The sequence below is a fragment of the Cervus canadensis genome, chromosome 20 (genome assembly GCF_019320065.1).
Source record: "Cervus canadensis isolate Bull #8, Minnesota chromosome 20, ASM1932006v1, whole genome shotgun sequence".
Classification (NCBI taxonomy): domain Eukaryota; kingdom Metazoa; phylum Chordata; class Mammalia; order Artiodactyla; family Cervidae; genus Cervus; species Cervus canadensis.
The window spans coordinates 32370181-32387204 of NC_057405.1; the positions used below are offsets into that span (position 1 = coordinate 32370181).

The window sequence follows — 17024 nt, forward strand, 5'->3', positions numbered from 1 at the left end:
GGCTGTGTTGCTTTATGCAAAGGCCACCAAAGAAAGATGGAGGTGAAAGATCTCAATTCCATCCCGGCTCTGTTACTTTTTAGTTGTACAGTTTCAAGTCTATCTCTTCATCATGGTGGTGGTTTAGTCACTAAATTGTGTCTGACTCTTGCAATCCCACCAGGTTCCTCTGTCCGTGGGATTTTCCAGGCAAGAAGTGGAATGGGTTGCCCTTTCCCTTTCCAGGGGATCTTCCCGACCCAGGGATCAAATCAAGTCTCCTGCCTTGCAGGCAGATTCTTTACCACTGAGCCACCAGGGAAGCCCTCTTCTAAGGACACTAAGAAACATTAACTAATACAAAGTGCATAAAATTCATATCATAGCGTTCTATAATTCATACCCATCCTACAGTAGAAGTTCAATAAACAGTAGTGAGTTCTACCATGTGCAGACGATATCTATATTCATGGTTTAAAAAATTACATATTCATCAAAGCCAGTGCAGGGCGATATAGGGCAGTCATAGGTCACAGGGAGAGGCAGATGTATATGCATGTGTGTAATATATACTTTTCAACCATGAATTTAGATATCATCTTCATATGTTGAAACTCACTGCTATTTACTGAGCTTCTAGTATAGGGTGATTATGGTATAAAATGCTGTAATATACATTTTATACACCTATGTTATTTAATGTTCACAGTAGGCATTATTTAACAACTCTATGGTGACAAAATGGACTTAAATATATGTACATTTGATAAAGAAGAAGAATGCTATGTATACTGAAGCCAAGACAGAATGCAGGCAAGTAATCTTCTCATCCCATTTTCACACTTTGCTGGTCTTCTCAGAAAAAGCAGTTGCAAAACATCCTCCATGTGGTAATCTGAGAGTTCAAAGACCAAATATCACACCTAGCGCTATCAGTGTGGCTTTAAGAAAACCAAAAGCAAAAAAACACTGAGATAATACTGAAGTATGTGGTGTGTTTTAATGGAACTTCGGTCAAGATCTTCTCTTGCGAACTGTTCTATTTGCTGAATATCCATAATGGATCCTGAATTCCTCTTCACTAATTAGCAATAGTTTCTAGTTCTTATATTATGAAGTATGGCAAACATTTTCAAAATTCACTTTGAATATACTTTCTTTTAAGGTTCTAGGCTAGTCCATAATATGGAAGTCAACTTCACCTTCTCAGGCTAAATACCACTACCACTTTTTGTATTTTATATATATATATACACACACACAATATATATATATATACTCATATATATGGTATGTATATATTTATATATGGACTTCCCAGGTGGCACAGTGGTAAAGAATCTACCTGCAAGGCAGGAAGCACAGGTTCAATCCCTGGGTCAGGAAGATCCCTGGAGAAGGAAATGAATGGCAATCCACTCCAGTATTCTTGCCTGGGAAATCCCACAGACAGAAGAGCCTGGCGGGCTACAGTCTATGCAGTCACAAAAGAGTCGGACACAATTTAGCAACTAAACAACAAATATGTACGTGTGTGTGTATATATATATATATATATATATACATATATATATATGTATGTGTGTGTGTATATATATATGTATGTATATATATAACACTGTAGTTTAATTTCATACAATAGCCCTTACAGCACCATTAAGCATTTCAGATGCTTTTCTTTCGATTACCTCTAGTGGTATTATGACTCTGTTCAGATTTAGGGTTCTAAACAGTGATACACCTCCGAGGACTTTGCCTTCTTGCTGGGCGAGCTCAATGGGAAACAAGGCACTGGGCTAAGAGACCAAACCACCTCTTTCGATTCAACTGCCACGTGCAAGTTGTTTAACTTCTAAACATGGAAAATATCACTGCCTGCCAGGCCTAAACTCCAGAGTTGTGAAGTTCTTGGTAATCCTATAAAGCAAATTACAAAGCCAAGATTGTCCTCCCTGTCATTTGCTACTTTCTAGCCATTTGCATGCATGTGTGCTAAGTCGCTTCAGTTGTGTTCGTCTCTTTGCGACCCTATGGACTGTAGCCCACAGGCTCTTCTGCCCATGGGAGTCTCCAGGCAAGAATACTGGAGTCGGGTGCCAATCCCTTCTCCAGGGGAGCTTCCCAACCCAGGGGTCGAATTCACGTCTCTTACATCTTCTGCCCTGGCAGGTGGGTTCTTTACCACTAGTGCCACCTGGGAAGCCCTCCAGGACCATTTGGGTACTTTTTAAAAAAGCAACAGCTATGAATACTCTATAAATAGAGCCATTTTATGATAAACTAAAAACAAAACCACTTTTAGTGTTTTGGCAATGAACACTGAAGAAAGATCATTTCTAGAGATGCTATATTAATTGTATGACATATGACAATCTTTTTAAAATTGTAATAAAAAACACATAAACTTTACTATCTCAACTGTTTCTAAGCATAGATTTCATTAATGTACATTTCACTAGTGTACATGTCATTAGTGTTACATGTATTCACATCGTTGTGCAACCAGCCTCCAGAACTTTCTCATCTTGTGAAACTGAAACTCTATATCCGTTAAACAATTCCCTGTCTCCCCACCACCTTCCCAACCCCTGGCAACTACCACTCTACTTTCTTTTTCTATGAATGTAACTATTTTAGGGACTTCATAATCACCAGTATTTGTCTCTTCCTGACTAGCTTATTTTACTTAGTATAATGTCCAAAAGGTTCAGCCATGTTGTAGCTTGTGTTGGAATTTCCTTTCTTTATAAGGCTGAATAATATTCCCTTGTACGTATATATCACAGTTTATCTATTCACCCATCAGTGGATATTTGGGTTGCTCCCACTCTTGGTCATTATAAACAGTGCTGCTATGAATATGGGTGAACAAATATACATGAAATTCTTTAACAATACATGTCTGTGCCTAAGTTATCATTTGATAAACAAATAAAATGGAAAAAGAGAAGCTTACTCCTTCAAATACTCTAGTTAAAAATCACAAATGCCTTGATGTGATCACACCTAACAATGAGAAACTGATTCCTCAGTGGATTAATGCATTTGACTTTCAAATTCCAATTAAATGTGACCACAAACAAAGTATTATATTGAGATATTTTTTAAGAATTACAATATTCCATGGAGAAGAATAAATGACAAAAGTAAGATGCTTTAATACCAAAGTGCCTAACCAAACTAAGGAACATACTTACACCAAAACCATTTAATTTCTTTTGTTTTCCCTGTATGCTAAAACCTACATATTTGTAGCAATTCTACAAAAAATTTAAGCCATATTTCCAAATTTGTTAGAAATGCTCAAAAAGTGCTTAAAAATGAAAATCTTTTCTAATAACGTATGATAAAATTTGCATTTTCTATAGGAAAAAAAGTATGAAGTAAGATTAAGTTTAGACTATCTAAGCCATTGCTTTAGGAGATATTCTGAGAATTCAATAAAAAGGCCTTAAGGGGACATGTAGTTTCAAATCTTCTCATTGTACAAGCAGAAATATGAGCCCCTCCAAATCATGAGTAACTTGTCCAAAACCATGTAAAAAGCCATCCTCAGAATAATAAACTTATTCTTTAGTGTTACTGCTATTATTTTTGACAAGATAGTTAACTCTGGGTTGTTTGAGAAATACCTAGATCATTAAAGGGGTAGAGTATTACAGCCACACACACAGTACTATGTCAAAAAAAGAGGGGCTTAAATATCTGTATCTCTGTGTTTTTTATTCCTTCACCTATCCCTTATGGAGCAGATAAGAGAAAGTGAAAAGGACTAAACATGAACCTGTTATTTTTAACATTTACACGGCACTAATAACAGTTTTACTGGTGAAGATTGGAATTGTTGCCTGGAGTCAGGTTTTCAGTTACTTATCAGTATATGTTTATTTGAAATTACTTTATCTATGTAAAGAATTTTTAAAAGCTTCACTTATATTTAGAATTTAAGAGCCAGGAGAGACCTCAAGAGATTACCTAATTCAGCTCAATCTGCAGGTGAAAAAAGTTGACTTGGAAGAGCAAAGTGCCCACTATACACACTCACTGGTAATTTGTGGCAGGTCCAGGACTAAAGCCTAAAGTCTAAACCCCAGTCCAGGGTCCTCTCCATCTGCGACACCACGTGCCCCCCTCACTTGCGCACACACCACAATGCTCATGTGCAGAGGATGGAGAGAGAGGAATGGCATCTGGTTCTAAATCTCTTGAGAATATTCTGTGCTACTAACTGATTTTATGGTTTGATTCCTTCATTCAACTGAGTCAACACTGATTGACTTAAGACTAACTTATGATAAAGATCATTCTTAAACTCTCCATAATTTAGTGTAATCCCTTAAACTCCCCATAATTTAGTCTAACCCCAAACCTTACTAATATTTATCAATCAGAAAGTATCTGAAATGTCACTATCTGAAATCAAGCTAGATTAAGGGAGTCGTGTCAAGCCAACAAATGTATGGGCACTCCCTAGTGTTGGGGAGAAAAATACTAAGAAGGGAAAAGATAAGTAATGATGAAGGTTAAACAGTGCAAGAAAAGAGAGTCTCAGAAGAAACTGCAAAGAGGTACATGAGCGATCGCTCAGGGCAATGGGGTCAGATGGAGCAAGGAACTGCGCTGGGTACCTGGGCTGAGAAAGGCTCCACGTGGGAGGGAGACTGAGGCAGGGCCTGGTGAAAGGCATGTGGGAAGGGAACCAGGGAGAAGGGCAGTAATGGCAAGAGCAGTGTGACAAGGGACATCACGTGCGCCTGTTTTACTCAAGCGTGAGTGTCCCAGGTTGGCTCAAGCTGCAGGTCTGTGGGCAGGGACCAGGGTAGACAGGAGAGCTGGAAATTGGGTTTTGAGAGCCTATGTATTTCTTCCTCCCCTCTCTTCTCTAAAAGTCAGGATCCAAATGATTTTTTAACATATGTATTGTAATTCATTCTCATTCTAAGGGAAAATGAAACAATGGCACCTTAATTGAACAGGAAAAAATGTCCTAATAAGGAAAAAAGAAAAAAGAGCCATCTCAATGTGAGAAAAGACAGATTCTGCTACCTAACTCTTCTCTATGTGACCACAGACGTCTAATTCGAAATAATAAGTGACTCAATAAATCAAAGATAATACTTTGGTTAACATTAAATCATTCACTAATGATATTATCACAGGACTGACGAAAAAAACAAAACACTGAATTTTAAAAGGAGGATCAACTTCTTGTGGCTCTTAAGATCACAAAAGCACTCACTGATATAATTATCTATGTAATTCTTTTTTTAAAAATTTTTTTCTTGCCTTCTTTTTCTTTTATTTATTAAAAAAAATTTTTTTTTCATTTATTTTTATTAGTTGGAGGCTAATTAGCTATGTAATTCTTAAAACCGTGTTTCCCAAAGCCAAAGAATCTAACTGTGTAAAACTGTGTCCCGATGCCAGTTTTAGAGCATGTGTTGTTTTCCCCTCCTGGCATTCCATCTGTGATTGGATACTTTGGGGGAATGGACGAGAGCATCAGACATTAGAGTCCAGGACCAAACAAACAAAACCCTACAGCCGAATGGACTTCCTGGAGGCTGCAGGGAGGCTGTGAAAGGACAGAAAGAGGACTTCAGAGGACTTCATTGAAAACACGGCCTAAGGGAGACGCCACGTTAGAAGATGAACATGTATTTGTCTTTCACTGCCTAGAACTTAGAATGTCTTTTCTCAAAGAAACACTGAAAGTGACGAGTTCCCACGCTAGTCCAAACAGAAAACCTATTTTAGATAATGACGCAGATTGAAAAACACAACTATACATTAACTGTGACAAATAACAAGATCAATGCAACGATGCTGTGCTCCGCTCAATCGTGCCCACCTCTTTGCAGCCCCGTGGACCGTAGCCCGCCAGGCTCCTCTGCCCAAAGAATTTTCCAGGCAAGAATACTGGAGTGGGGTGCCATTTCCTACTCCAGGGGATCTTGCTGACCAGGGATCGAAACCCTGTTTGTCTCTTGTTTCTCCTGCATTGGGAAGCCCCAGTGTAACTGAATAGCCTGTTTAAGACCCATGTGCCTCTGGGGCCCAGGAAACTGTGAAACAGACCCTTGCCTAGCTGAGCTGAGTTAAACACCCCCTTCTGTGAGCCATCAAGTTTCAGCACACCAAGCTGACTCACTGGCACTTAAACTCATTCCTAGTTTCCATGGACTTTTAGTTTTGACAGCCATTTTTAGTCCACCTATCAAACACTCTCCAACACCATCCATGTCAATTCCACATGGGGAAACAGCTTAAATACCCTAAAGACGGAGCCATACACTCCTCTCACGACTAAAGACTGCCAGGCAAGTGGAAGTGGAGACACGGAGAGTCGAGGAGTTTCCTGACCTTCCCCAGGCTCCAGCGAGCCCTGACCCTCACTCTGACCACACTGCTTTGAGACCACGACAGCAAGGAAGGTGGAATGGCCGTCATCCCCCAGACTTCACAAGCTGCCTGGGGTGGTGACCACTTGTCCTCCTTCTCTCCCAGAACCATGTCAGCACATGGCAAGTGATGAGATAAGAAGGAAAGTTTATACAAGCCTCGCTTCCAGATTTCATCATCACCCCGCAAGAGTCCTCCACCCTCTTGGACCACACATCCTCTTCTCCCATCTGACACTCCAAAGTGAGGGGAAGGTCAGATAGACTGGCCTTTCACACTCTGATCTCAACTCCTACTCATCTACCTACTCTGATCTCAACTCCCAAGTAGACAACTCATTTTTCACCCAACTAGAGTGTGCTATATTAGTGAACATAGATCAGTGCCCAGCCCAGCACACATGCCATGTGGAAACATATTCCATGAACGATGGCTGTTTACAAACAAACACATGGTCAAAAAGAAATATGGAACCTCGAGAGACAACTGGCCTTAGAGAGGACATGCTGGTTATTAACTTTCTAAGATGTTTCTTTGTTAATGTTAGTTACACAAAATGCTACTAATAAGTAATTACTAAAATAATAAATGCAATGGAAAATACAGACAATTAGGGTATTTGTAAGTCGGGGATATTGACTCATCAGTTTTGAAATTGTATATACAATTTTTCTTGAGTAGATATACACTTTGAGCCCAGGATCCCAGTCCAATGATATTAATGATATAAAGTGAAAGAACAGAGGAAAATACCACAATGACATCAGACATACTCTAATGCCACCAACTGCTATTAAAAAAGTCCTGTAAAAAAAAAAAAAGTCCTGTATCAGTCTATACTTTCCTTTATATTATAAACTAAGACTCACTTGTTCAAAATACCTAAAAATACAGAGAAAAATTATTTTTGCAGGTTTTCTAAGAGTACAGTGCTTTCACAGTTTCAATTCCAAGGTATACAGTGTTAATTACATGGTAAAAGTAACATTTTGCATGTTCATACACTGTGGGACATATTCTACATTTGCTAGATATGTGTCTTTGAAAAGCCCGGTTTTTATGCATTGCTTTGGACATGTGTTATTAAATATCACCATTTAATATAATAGCAAAAAAAATTTTATTTTTCCAGACATCGCCCTAGGGCAAAAATCTTTGAAATCATCAAATGTACTCCCCAAATGTGTAACAACTATTCCTATTAGACTGCCCAAGGTAGACAGAGCTAGGCAGAAACCTTGACACTAACTTTACACTTAGGCAGACACCTCTGGGGAGAGAAATATTTAATGAGATGACAGAACAGAAAGCAAGAAGCCCACAGCTACCGCGTGGGGATGAATGCACTCTAAGGCAGGCAGCCTTGTTCATCTCTTGCCCTCCCTGGAGGATGTGCATCCTTTTACCAGACTCATCACTCTTTCTCAAGACCATCTTTCTCTCTGCCCACTTTTATCTTATCCTCCTTCCAAATTCATCAACTTTTCCTTCAGCCTCATCTCCTAGGCTACTTTTCTACTTTGAAACTCCTTCACCCAGATATTCATGAAATTACAGGAAGAAGGGCCTCTTGGAATCAGTCGTGTGAATCAGCCGAAGACAGGAGAGCACAGAAGTGGGGGTGTGGCGACAGGGCGAGAAGAAATGGGGCAGCAGTGGGTTCAGACCAGCTCTTCTGCCTGAGTCTGAAACAGTCCTCCTTACACAGCAGCAAGGCAGAGCAGACTATATCCGACTAAGCCTCTAAGTTGGTTAAGAAATACCATCTACCTACACTAGGTAGCTCATTACAGAAAGCAAGGAAGCAGTCTCAGGTTTCGTAAGTGGATAGCCAGAGCATGGGCAAATACCTTACCTCTGACCTGCTAGAGAGAGGTCACTTCTTTCTGGTAGCTACTCTCATTTCTCAGGCTTGGTCCACAATATTATACTATTTTACTTGCCTTTCACAGGCTAGCGGAAAGCTTTCACATGAGGGAACTGCACGAAATTTCCCACTTCATTTGTGATTTTTTTTTTAATACCAGCATCATTAGGAAGGAACTGACCATCACAGAAAGGTACATTCTACCTTTGCTCTCAATGGTTCTGAAACTGAGCTTTCCCAAAGGTGGGAAAGCTCTGAGGGAGGGAAGACAGGCAGGCAGGCAGAAGTCCTGGGTGTGGCTGGCTATATGGAGATTGGAGGACCTTGACAATGTCTGGAGTCTGAAATACGCAAAGTGCAATTATCTGCCAACCAGTCTGCCTGAAGTTCAGCTCTGCACAATTGTGTAATGGGAAACCCTGATGCAATGTTTAAATTACCAAAATCACAGAGATGAAGGAAATGATACATCTCTCCCAGTTTTTGTTGGTACCACAAAACCTCAATAGATACTACATAGAAGGGAGACTTTAAAAATGAATGATTCCATTAAAAACTGTTTTTTAACCATTTTCAAGTGCAACAGCTAATTAAATCGCTTATTTCTCACTGTCAAACTTACCATCTTCTGAGAAAGAACTTTGCTAAAGAAGTTAAAACCGAGGCAATGCCAAAGAATCATTTTGTCTCCCACAGAAATAATTTCAGAATACGTTTCTTCCCACAACATATATCCATATATTCATGCTGCAACCACTGCCTCTAACAACAAACACCAAACCAAACAACAGACACCAAACTATAGGACTATATTTCCATTTCTAGGGAAGGGAGGCACGGTGGTAACATGTCATATAAACCTCTTCCACTGTTGGCATGCAGGGCAATATTGCAAAAGGACTGGCAAAGGATAAAACATAAGATCCCTTCTAAAATCCTGTTGGCCTCGTTTTTTTTAATTTCAAAAATTTGTAAACGCTCTAAACCCAAAAGTAACTGAAGCAAATAAAGAAAACAGATGGTAAAGTATAACAACTGCCTCCCCTTAGGCAGGAAAGCCGCCTAGCTCAGCTAACCAAGGATCCCTGTCAAACTGCGACGGCGAAAGAGAAAAGTTGGCCAATTTAAGAAAATGGTACCCAGGCAGGCTTCTGGGACCATCTCTAGGTGCTGCTGTAGAGACCCCCCCCCCCCCCATCCTACAGATTCCCCATTTCTCTTCCGGTTGTTTTATCTTTCCCCCCTCCCCCAGACCGCACTGCACTGCGCAAAGCCATCGCAGACAATCACTTGGAACCTCCGTGCGGATGAAAATGCCTCAGAAACTAACCCCCTCCCAGGTTCAAGGAGCCGAACAATGGCTCCCGACTTTTCCTTCCAAACGGTGTTGCGGACGGACGAGCCAGACAAGAAAATTACGGGCAGGTGCGTCAAGGCAACCAGGAGCCCAAAAGGACAACGACCCCCCACCCCCACCCCGGGGCCCTGGTCCCCTCCCCCGAGCCCCATCACGGAATGTTCCTAAAGGTTACAGCAGACCCCGGAGCCGGAGAGAACGGTCAGAGCCCGGCAGGTGCGCGGCCACAGGGTGGGGCGGGCCTGCGCCAGGCTCCAGCTGCGATCGCAGCGCCTGCATCCGAGAAACCTGGCAAGACCCGCTGGAAGGAGCTCAGGAGGGAAACCGTGCGGGCGCCGGGGGAGGGGAGCGCCTTAACGTTCGGATCCGATTAACCAGTGCCCGCCCGCCCGCCCGCCGGTCCTCGGCTCCGCAGCACCCCAACAGCCGCCGGGCGGGGAGCGGAGGGCAGTCGGGGCCGAGGCCGAGGTCCCCCCGGGGGAGGATGGCGAGGATGGAGAGGACGGCGAGGATGGCGAGGCGGCGGCTTTACCTGTGATGGACAAGGTCCAGCGGTAGAACTCCACGGTGTCGTTGAGCGCCGTGGACACCGCGTTCAGGACGCTGCCCGGCTCCGAGTCCAGGAGCCCCATCCCGGCCGAGAGCGGGCGCCGGCGGCGACGCGAGGAGGAAGCTGAGACCCCGCGGGAGGGCTGGCCTCTGCGGCTGCGGCGGCGGCCGGGGGACCCCCCTTCCCCCGCGAGTCCCCCCGTCTAACGGCGGCGGCGGCGCCGCAGCTGCGTCCTCGCCTCTTCCTCGGGGCGCCGCGGCGGCGGGCACGCGGCGGCGAGGAGCCGGGTGGAGGGCAAGGGACCGTCGAGGCTCCCGGGAGGAGGAGGAGGAGGGAAGGAGAAGCAGGAGGAGGAGGAGGTGGAGGAGATGCCGCCGCGCGCGCCGGGCGCTGCACCAGTCTGCCGCCGCGCGCCGCCGCCGCCGCCGCTCCAGTCTCCTCGGCCGGCGTCACGTGGCCGCGCGGGGCGGAGGGGCCGGCGCGCCCCTCCTCCCGCCCGCGCGCGCGCGCGCGCGGGGACCCGGCGCAGGGATGCTGCGGCGGGGGCGGCCGCCGCGCAGGCGCCCCGGGTACCCGCTCCGGCCGCCTCGTCCGGGGACCCCCGCACGCCGGCTTCCCCGCGCCCTCTCCTCCCCGGTCACCCGCCCCACCGCATCCTCATGCCTTCCCCGCCTCCCTCTCCCTCTAGGCCGCTGCAGAGAAGTCCTCCGCCTGCCCACAGGTGACCTCGCATCCGCCCGGGATGCATCTTAGAAAACAGGACGCGGGGAGGATGGGCGTCTTGTGGGCAAGGCTGAGCTAGGCGACGTGCTTTGGTCCTTACCTGTCAATCATTTCGATGTCCCTTGGGTTTTTGTTTGTTTGTTTGTTTTTTGGTTTGTTTCACCTCAGCCTGCACAGATGTCACCACGATAAGGGAGATGCTGAAGCCGTCCTTCTAAATAAGTAAAAGGTTATTTATCTTCTAAGCTACGGTGATGGAGAATGGACTTTGGGGAGCTAATCATTAACAAGTTAACAAATAATTTGAATAAACGCTTGCGTTTATTGTTCGGCAGAGACTTTTAATATTCAGGAAGTAATCAAAGCAGTGTAATTGTTAAATGAGGTTATGGTAGTTAAACGAGGTCATTAGAAGAAAGAGGGCCTAGAGAGGCCTTACGGTTAGAGAAGTCTGCTCAGACCTGAAGGAGTTGTGGTGAATCTGAAAGGATGATTACTCAGGAGACAAAAGACAATCTAGGCAAAAGAGGGAAGAGTTGTTTGTTTATTTATTGTTTAGGTAAGAAGAAGAAGATAGGAGGCAACAAGATAATCTTACCCTGAAAAGTGAACCTCTAAAAAGTAGCAAAACTACACTACACTCAGTTCATAATTAGCTTCTGACATCAAACAAGACCTTTGAGAATAGTCCAATAACCTTTTCCCCTACTTGATATTTAAGCATGTCGCCTACTTTTTGTGTAATCTTTTCACCAATTGTTGGTTTAGGATGCTCGGGTTAAAGGCCATTGATTCATAAATAAATACAGGCCTTTGAGTGCAGTGTTAATTTCTTGTGCTCTTTGACAGTATTAAAATAATCTGAATACTATCTTTTGTCATAGTTATTTATTTGTTTTCCAGTTGACCTGTTATATGATCTTTGATTTTATTTTATATTGGAAGCATCCTGGAGGATAAGACTTATTTTGGGTTCCTTTTCGAACACCCAACCCAGTGCTATAATAAGTATTTATGATGATGTCAAAATGATAATATATTTTTTCAGAACATAAAAAGAACTGTATGAGGCAGACATTTTAAGGAAAGAAGAGATAACTAAAAGTAACTGATGTACTGCACAAGCAACCATCAGTTCAGTTCAGTTCAGTCGCTCAGTCATGTCCGACTCTTTGCGACCCCATGAAGCAACCATAGTCTTCATTAAATGCTCTTTTTTTTTAAATTAACCAAACAAAATGTAATTTATCAAAAGCCAGACTAAAAGTTTTTGGATTGAAATATGCTTTCTCAAGTCTGAACCTAAATTTATGTGTATCTGTCCGATTCTAGAAGCTATACACTATGTATAAAACATCCTGTCAAGTTTGGGGAGTGGATTGTTGTTTTAGTTGCCAGGTCCCGTCTGACTCTTGTGTGACCCTGTGGACTGTAGCCCACCAGTCTCCTCTGTCCATGGGATTTCCTAGGCAAGAATACTGGAGTGGATAAGAGTGGATAGTGATCGACAATTTACTCTTCTATTTTGATAGTCTGGCAAGGTTCAGATTAGTTTGAATTTCATCTAGAAAATTGACTACTATTTCTGCATTGTGAGATCCTACATACTTTATTTGGAGAACAGATCCCTGCCCTCTTTTCCTTTCACATTTGCAAAATCTCAGCATCTCTACTTGTTTAATACAGTGTCAAATTCTTAAAACCATTTCAGATGGTTTCCCCAGCCTTTTTTTTACAGCGAGGCCAACTTAAGTGCCTCTATTCACTAGGGGGCGCCTGTCACATATACGAAAATCCTAGACAAGGGATGACAGAAACATCCGGCAGGGCACTTGCACCGCCTCCATGACCTACCCGGTGGAGTAGTATGTTTGTTTCCATTTATGGGCTGTCCAAACATACACCAAGAACCAGAGCCCTAGAACTTACCTGCCCTGACCTATCACCCAGCATGGAGACTGACCGGCCAGTCCTCAATTCACAAGATGTGTACAAACACCACTGGCTGACCAAACCCAAAGTCTACCTACTCTGTGGAACAGAAGGAGAACTGCATGTCCACTCAGCTAGAGTGGCAGCCATCTAACCAAGATCTTGGTGGCATTATGTCAGAACAAAATAAAATACAAGCATGCATGGTTGGTATCTGCAAAATTTTGAGAACGGAGTTCTTTCTTGGGGAATGACTATAAATACAACAGAGTTACCTACAAAAACTAAAGGAAAGGATATGATTATAATAAGATCATTTTACATAAAATAGCAAAATATATTTTAAATGTCTTCCAGTCCATACAGAGTTAAGAATATAAACCAAGCTATCCACTTTTTTCCCCCTAGTGTTTCTATATTTCCATGTTGTCAATATTGTCAGCAACCTATGCTTTCAAAGAAAGCAGAACCGAAAAATCTGTTGACTCGGGAGTGAAAGGAAGTCTGATAAAGAGCAGTAGAGAGACCCTGAATCTTACAGAAGTAAATGTTGCCAAGTGGATCATACAGAAAATGAAGAAAATTGATGCTAATATTAATTGCTGTCTATTAGTTCTAGTTTTCTGTTAATTCCACTGGCCATTCCACCCCTACTCCATAAAGGTAAAAAAGTATGTAGTATCCATTACACCATGAAAGAAAGTGAAAGTGAATCACTCAGTTGTGTCCGACTCTTTGTGACCTCATGGGCTATTCAGTCCATGGAATTCTCCAGGTTAGAAGACTGGAGTGGGTAGCCTTTCCCGTCTCCAGGGGATCTTCCCAACCCAGGGATCAAACCCAGGTCTCCCATATTGTAGGCGAATTCTTTACCAGCTGAGCCACATATATTCTTAGCTAGTTTGGAATTACAAGCTTTGCCTTAAGGCATCTTTCATTAAAATTTTTTTTAGGATGTTTACTTTTTTGTTACCTTGTATTTAATTATTTTTATTATATGAAGTGGATATTGATTCTCCTGATAATTCTTGTGTACTGAAAAAATTACAAATAAAACAATGAAGTGAAAATCCCTCACAATCTCATCTCTCTTATTTTTCCAGATTTTTACACATCTGTTGGAGAAGGAAATGGCAACCCACTCCAGTATTCTTGCCTGGAGAACCCCATGGACAGAGGAGCCTGGTGGGCTGCTGTCCATAGGGTCACACAGAGTTGGTCACGACTGAGGTGACTTAGCATGCACGCGTTACGAGTCTATATAAGCTCTTTTCTCTTTACACAAATTTTTATTTTAATGCTATTCTATAATCTGCTTTCTAAAAACAACAATAGATTAGGAACACTTTTCAATGCAAAAATACTGACTATGTAATATTCCATTATATGGATATACCACAATTTATTTAGTCTCTGCAATTTAGATTGTTTCCAACTTGAGCTATTATAGCAATTTAACTATTAGTATCCCAGTATGCACAATTTTGTGAACTTGTCTATATTCTTAGCATAAATTTCTGCAAGGGAAATTTCTGGGTCAGGGAGCTTTAATTTAAAATTTTGGGTATCTGATGATTGATTAACCTCCAGAAGTATATCAGTTCATAACTCCACCAAAATTATGAAAGTGTGCTCATTTCTCTACACCCCATTATTCTTGCTGATTTTAATTATGTTTTATAATCATTACCAATCAGATAAGCTGATAATGATATTTACTGTTGCCTAACAGTTAAGCATGTTTATTGGCATTTAAGCTTCTTTCTTTTGAGAATTGTCTACTTGTATTCACTGTACACTTTCTATTAGTTGCATCTATTTTTCTTACTGATTTATAAGAGATTTTATGTAATAAAGTTATTGCTCTGTGTGTGTGTGCTAAGTTGCTTTAGTCATGTCCTCCTCTTTGCGACCCCATGGACTATAGCCCTAACAGTTTGCTATGTATGTTGCAAATGTATTTTCCCAGTTTATTTATATTTTACTGGATTTATTATAATAATTTTTTTCTGTTTGTCTTTTTTATCTTTTCATTTTTTTGGTGGCCAGACCACTCAGCATGTGGGATCTTACTTCCATTTAAAATACAATGCTCAAAAAAAAGGAGTACCAAGAAAAGGATCTTTGAAGAAAGAGTTAAATGAAATGAGAGAGTCATAAATGCAAAGGCCTTGGTGAACTCTGATTTCTCCTCAATCTAGAATCACATGTTTCTACTGTTTATTTATTTATTTGGCTGCACCAGGTCTTAGTTGCAGCATACAGGATCTTTTTGTTGATCATGGGGAATCTTTTAATTGTGGCATGCAGGATCTAGTTTCCCAACCAGGGATCAAACCACACCCCCTGCAGTAGATGTTGGAGTCTTAACCACTGGACCACCAGGGAAGTCCCTATAATAATTTTTAACTGTGCATATTGGAGGCTGGGGATAAAGCATAAGTTAGGCTCACTCAAGGCTCTATATTGTCAACCTTCTTGTTTAACTTACATGCAGAGTACATCATGAGAAACGCTGGGCTAGAAGAAGCACATGCTGGAATCAAGATTGCCGGGAGAAATATCAATAACCTCAGATATGCAGATGACACCACCCTTACGGCAGAAAGTGAAGAACTAAAGAGCCTCTTGATGAAAATGAAAGAGGAGAGTGAAAAAGTTGGCTTAAAGCTCAACATTCAGAAAACTAAGATCATGGCATCTAATCCCATCACTTCATGGCAAATAGATGGAGAAAGTGGATACAGTGGCTGACTTTATTTTTGGGGGCTCCAAAATCACTGCAGATGGTGATTGAAGCCATGAATTTTTAAAAGATGCTTACTCCTTGGAAGGAAAGTTATGACCAACCTAGACAGCATATTAAAAAGCAGAGACATTACTTTGTCAACAATGGTCCGTCTAGTCAAGGCTATGGTTTTTCCGGTAGTCGTGTATGGATGTGAGAGTTGGACTATAAAAAAAGCTGAGCACCAAAGAATTGATGCTTTTGAACTATGGTGTTGGAGAAGACTCTTGAGAGTCCCTTGGACTACAAGGAGATCCAACCAGTCCATCCTAAAGGAGATCAGTCCTAGATGTTCATTGGAAGGACTGATGTTGAAGCTGAAACTCCAATACTTTGGCCACCTGATGCAAATAGCTGACTCATTTGAAAAGACCTGATACTGGGAAAGATTGAGGGCAGCAGGAAAAGGGGACAACAGAGGATGAGATGGTTGGATGGCATCATCGACTCAATGGACATGAGTTTGGGTAAACTCTGGCAGTTGGTGATGGACAGGGAGGCCTGGTGTGCTGCAGTTCATGGGGTTGCAAAGAGTTGGACGCGACTGAGTGACTGAACTGAACTGAACTGAGGCTCACTCATCACCACCTCCACCAGAATTATGAATCAGAATGTTCTTTTTCAAACTGTGTAACTTCTGGAAATTCTGATCTACACTTTCAGGAGCAAACACTACTCCCTTCTCAAGAATCTCAGCTCCAAACATCTTGCATTGACTATTGATTATTTTGAGATCCCCAATAACATACACCCAGTCTAGACTCTTTTATAGATCAGTGCTACTGGCCCTATCTCTCTTCACATAGCTATACTTCAAGGCGATATTGTGCATTCAAGGACCTAGTGATGAGTGTCAAACCACAGTACTGCTCCCAGTTCTTCCTGGCTTGGGTTCTAACCCAGAAAGATTCTATCACACTCAACTGAGTATTTCTAGGTTTACAGTTCTTTTATTTACTACATCCTATATAATCACCATCTTCACCAATGATATAGACCTTGATCATGAAATCTGATGATAAATGGAAAGTGTTAAGGAGAACACTTCTTCACCTTGCTCTTACCTTCTCATTACTGACAGTCAGTCTGGTTTCATCATAGCAGAAGACAAAAGAGACCCCTGAGAGAAAACCAATTCATGTGATAAACAGACTGGCTGAATTTCAAGGACTTAGTATTGAAAACCTGACTCTTGATTCCAGGCCAGCGTTTAGTTGACTGCAGAAGCCATCTTTCACCAGCCATCTTGATATTTATTCTGGGGATGCCTTCAGGAAAATGGCCATATGTGATTGAATTTAAAGAAAGTTGCTAGTGATAAGCTGAAGTGTTTGGACCCAGCAGCTGTTCAGTAGGACACTCACATGAGAAGAAAAACTGCACAAAAGTGAATGACCTCCCTTAGACCTTGGAGAAACAGCCATGA

The 17024-nt window shown here is 42.1% G+C and overlaps 1 protein-coding gene across 1 annotated transcript in view; it reads right to left on the reverse strand.

Moving 5' to 3' along the window:
- Positions 1-10540, reverse strand: part of ELOVL4 (ELOVL fatty acid elongase 4) — a 35985-nt gene extending 25445 nt beyond the window's left edge. The window contains exon 1 of the mRNA XM_043439603.1: positions 10138-10540. Within this exon, the coding sequence (XP_043295538.1) occupies positions 10138-10237 (100 nt within the window). The 5' untranslated portion in view covers positions 10238-10540. The remainder of the gene's footprint in view (positions 1-10137) is intronic.
- Between the last annotated feature and the right edge of the window lie 6484 nt (positions 10541-17024).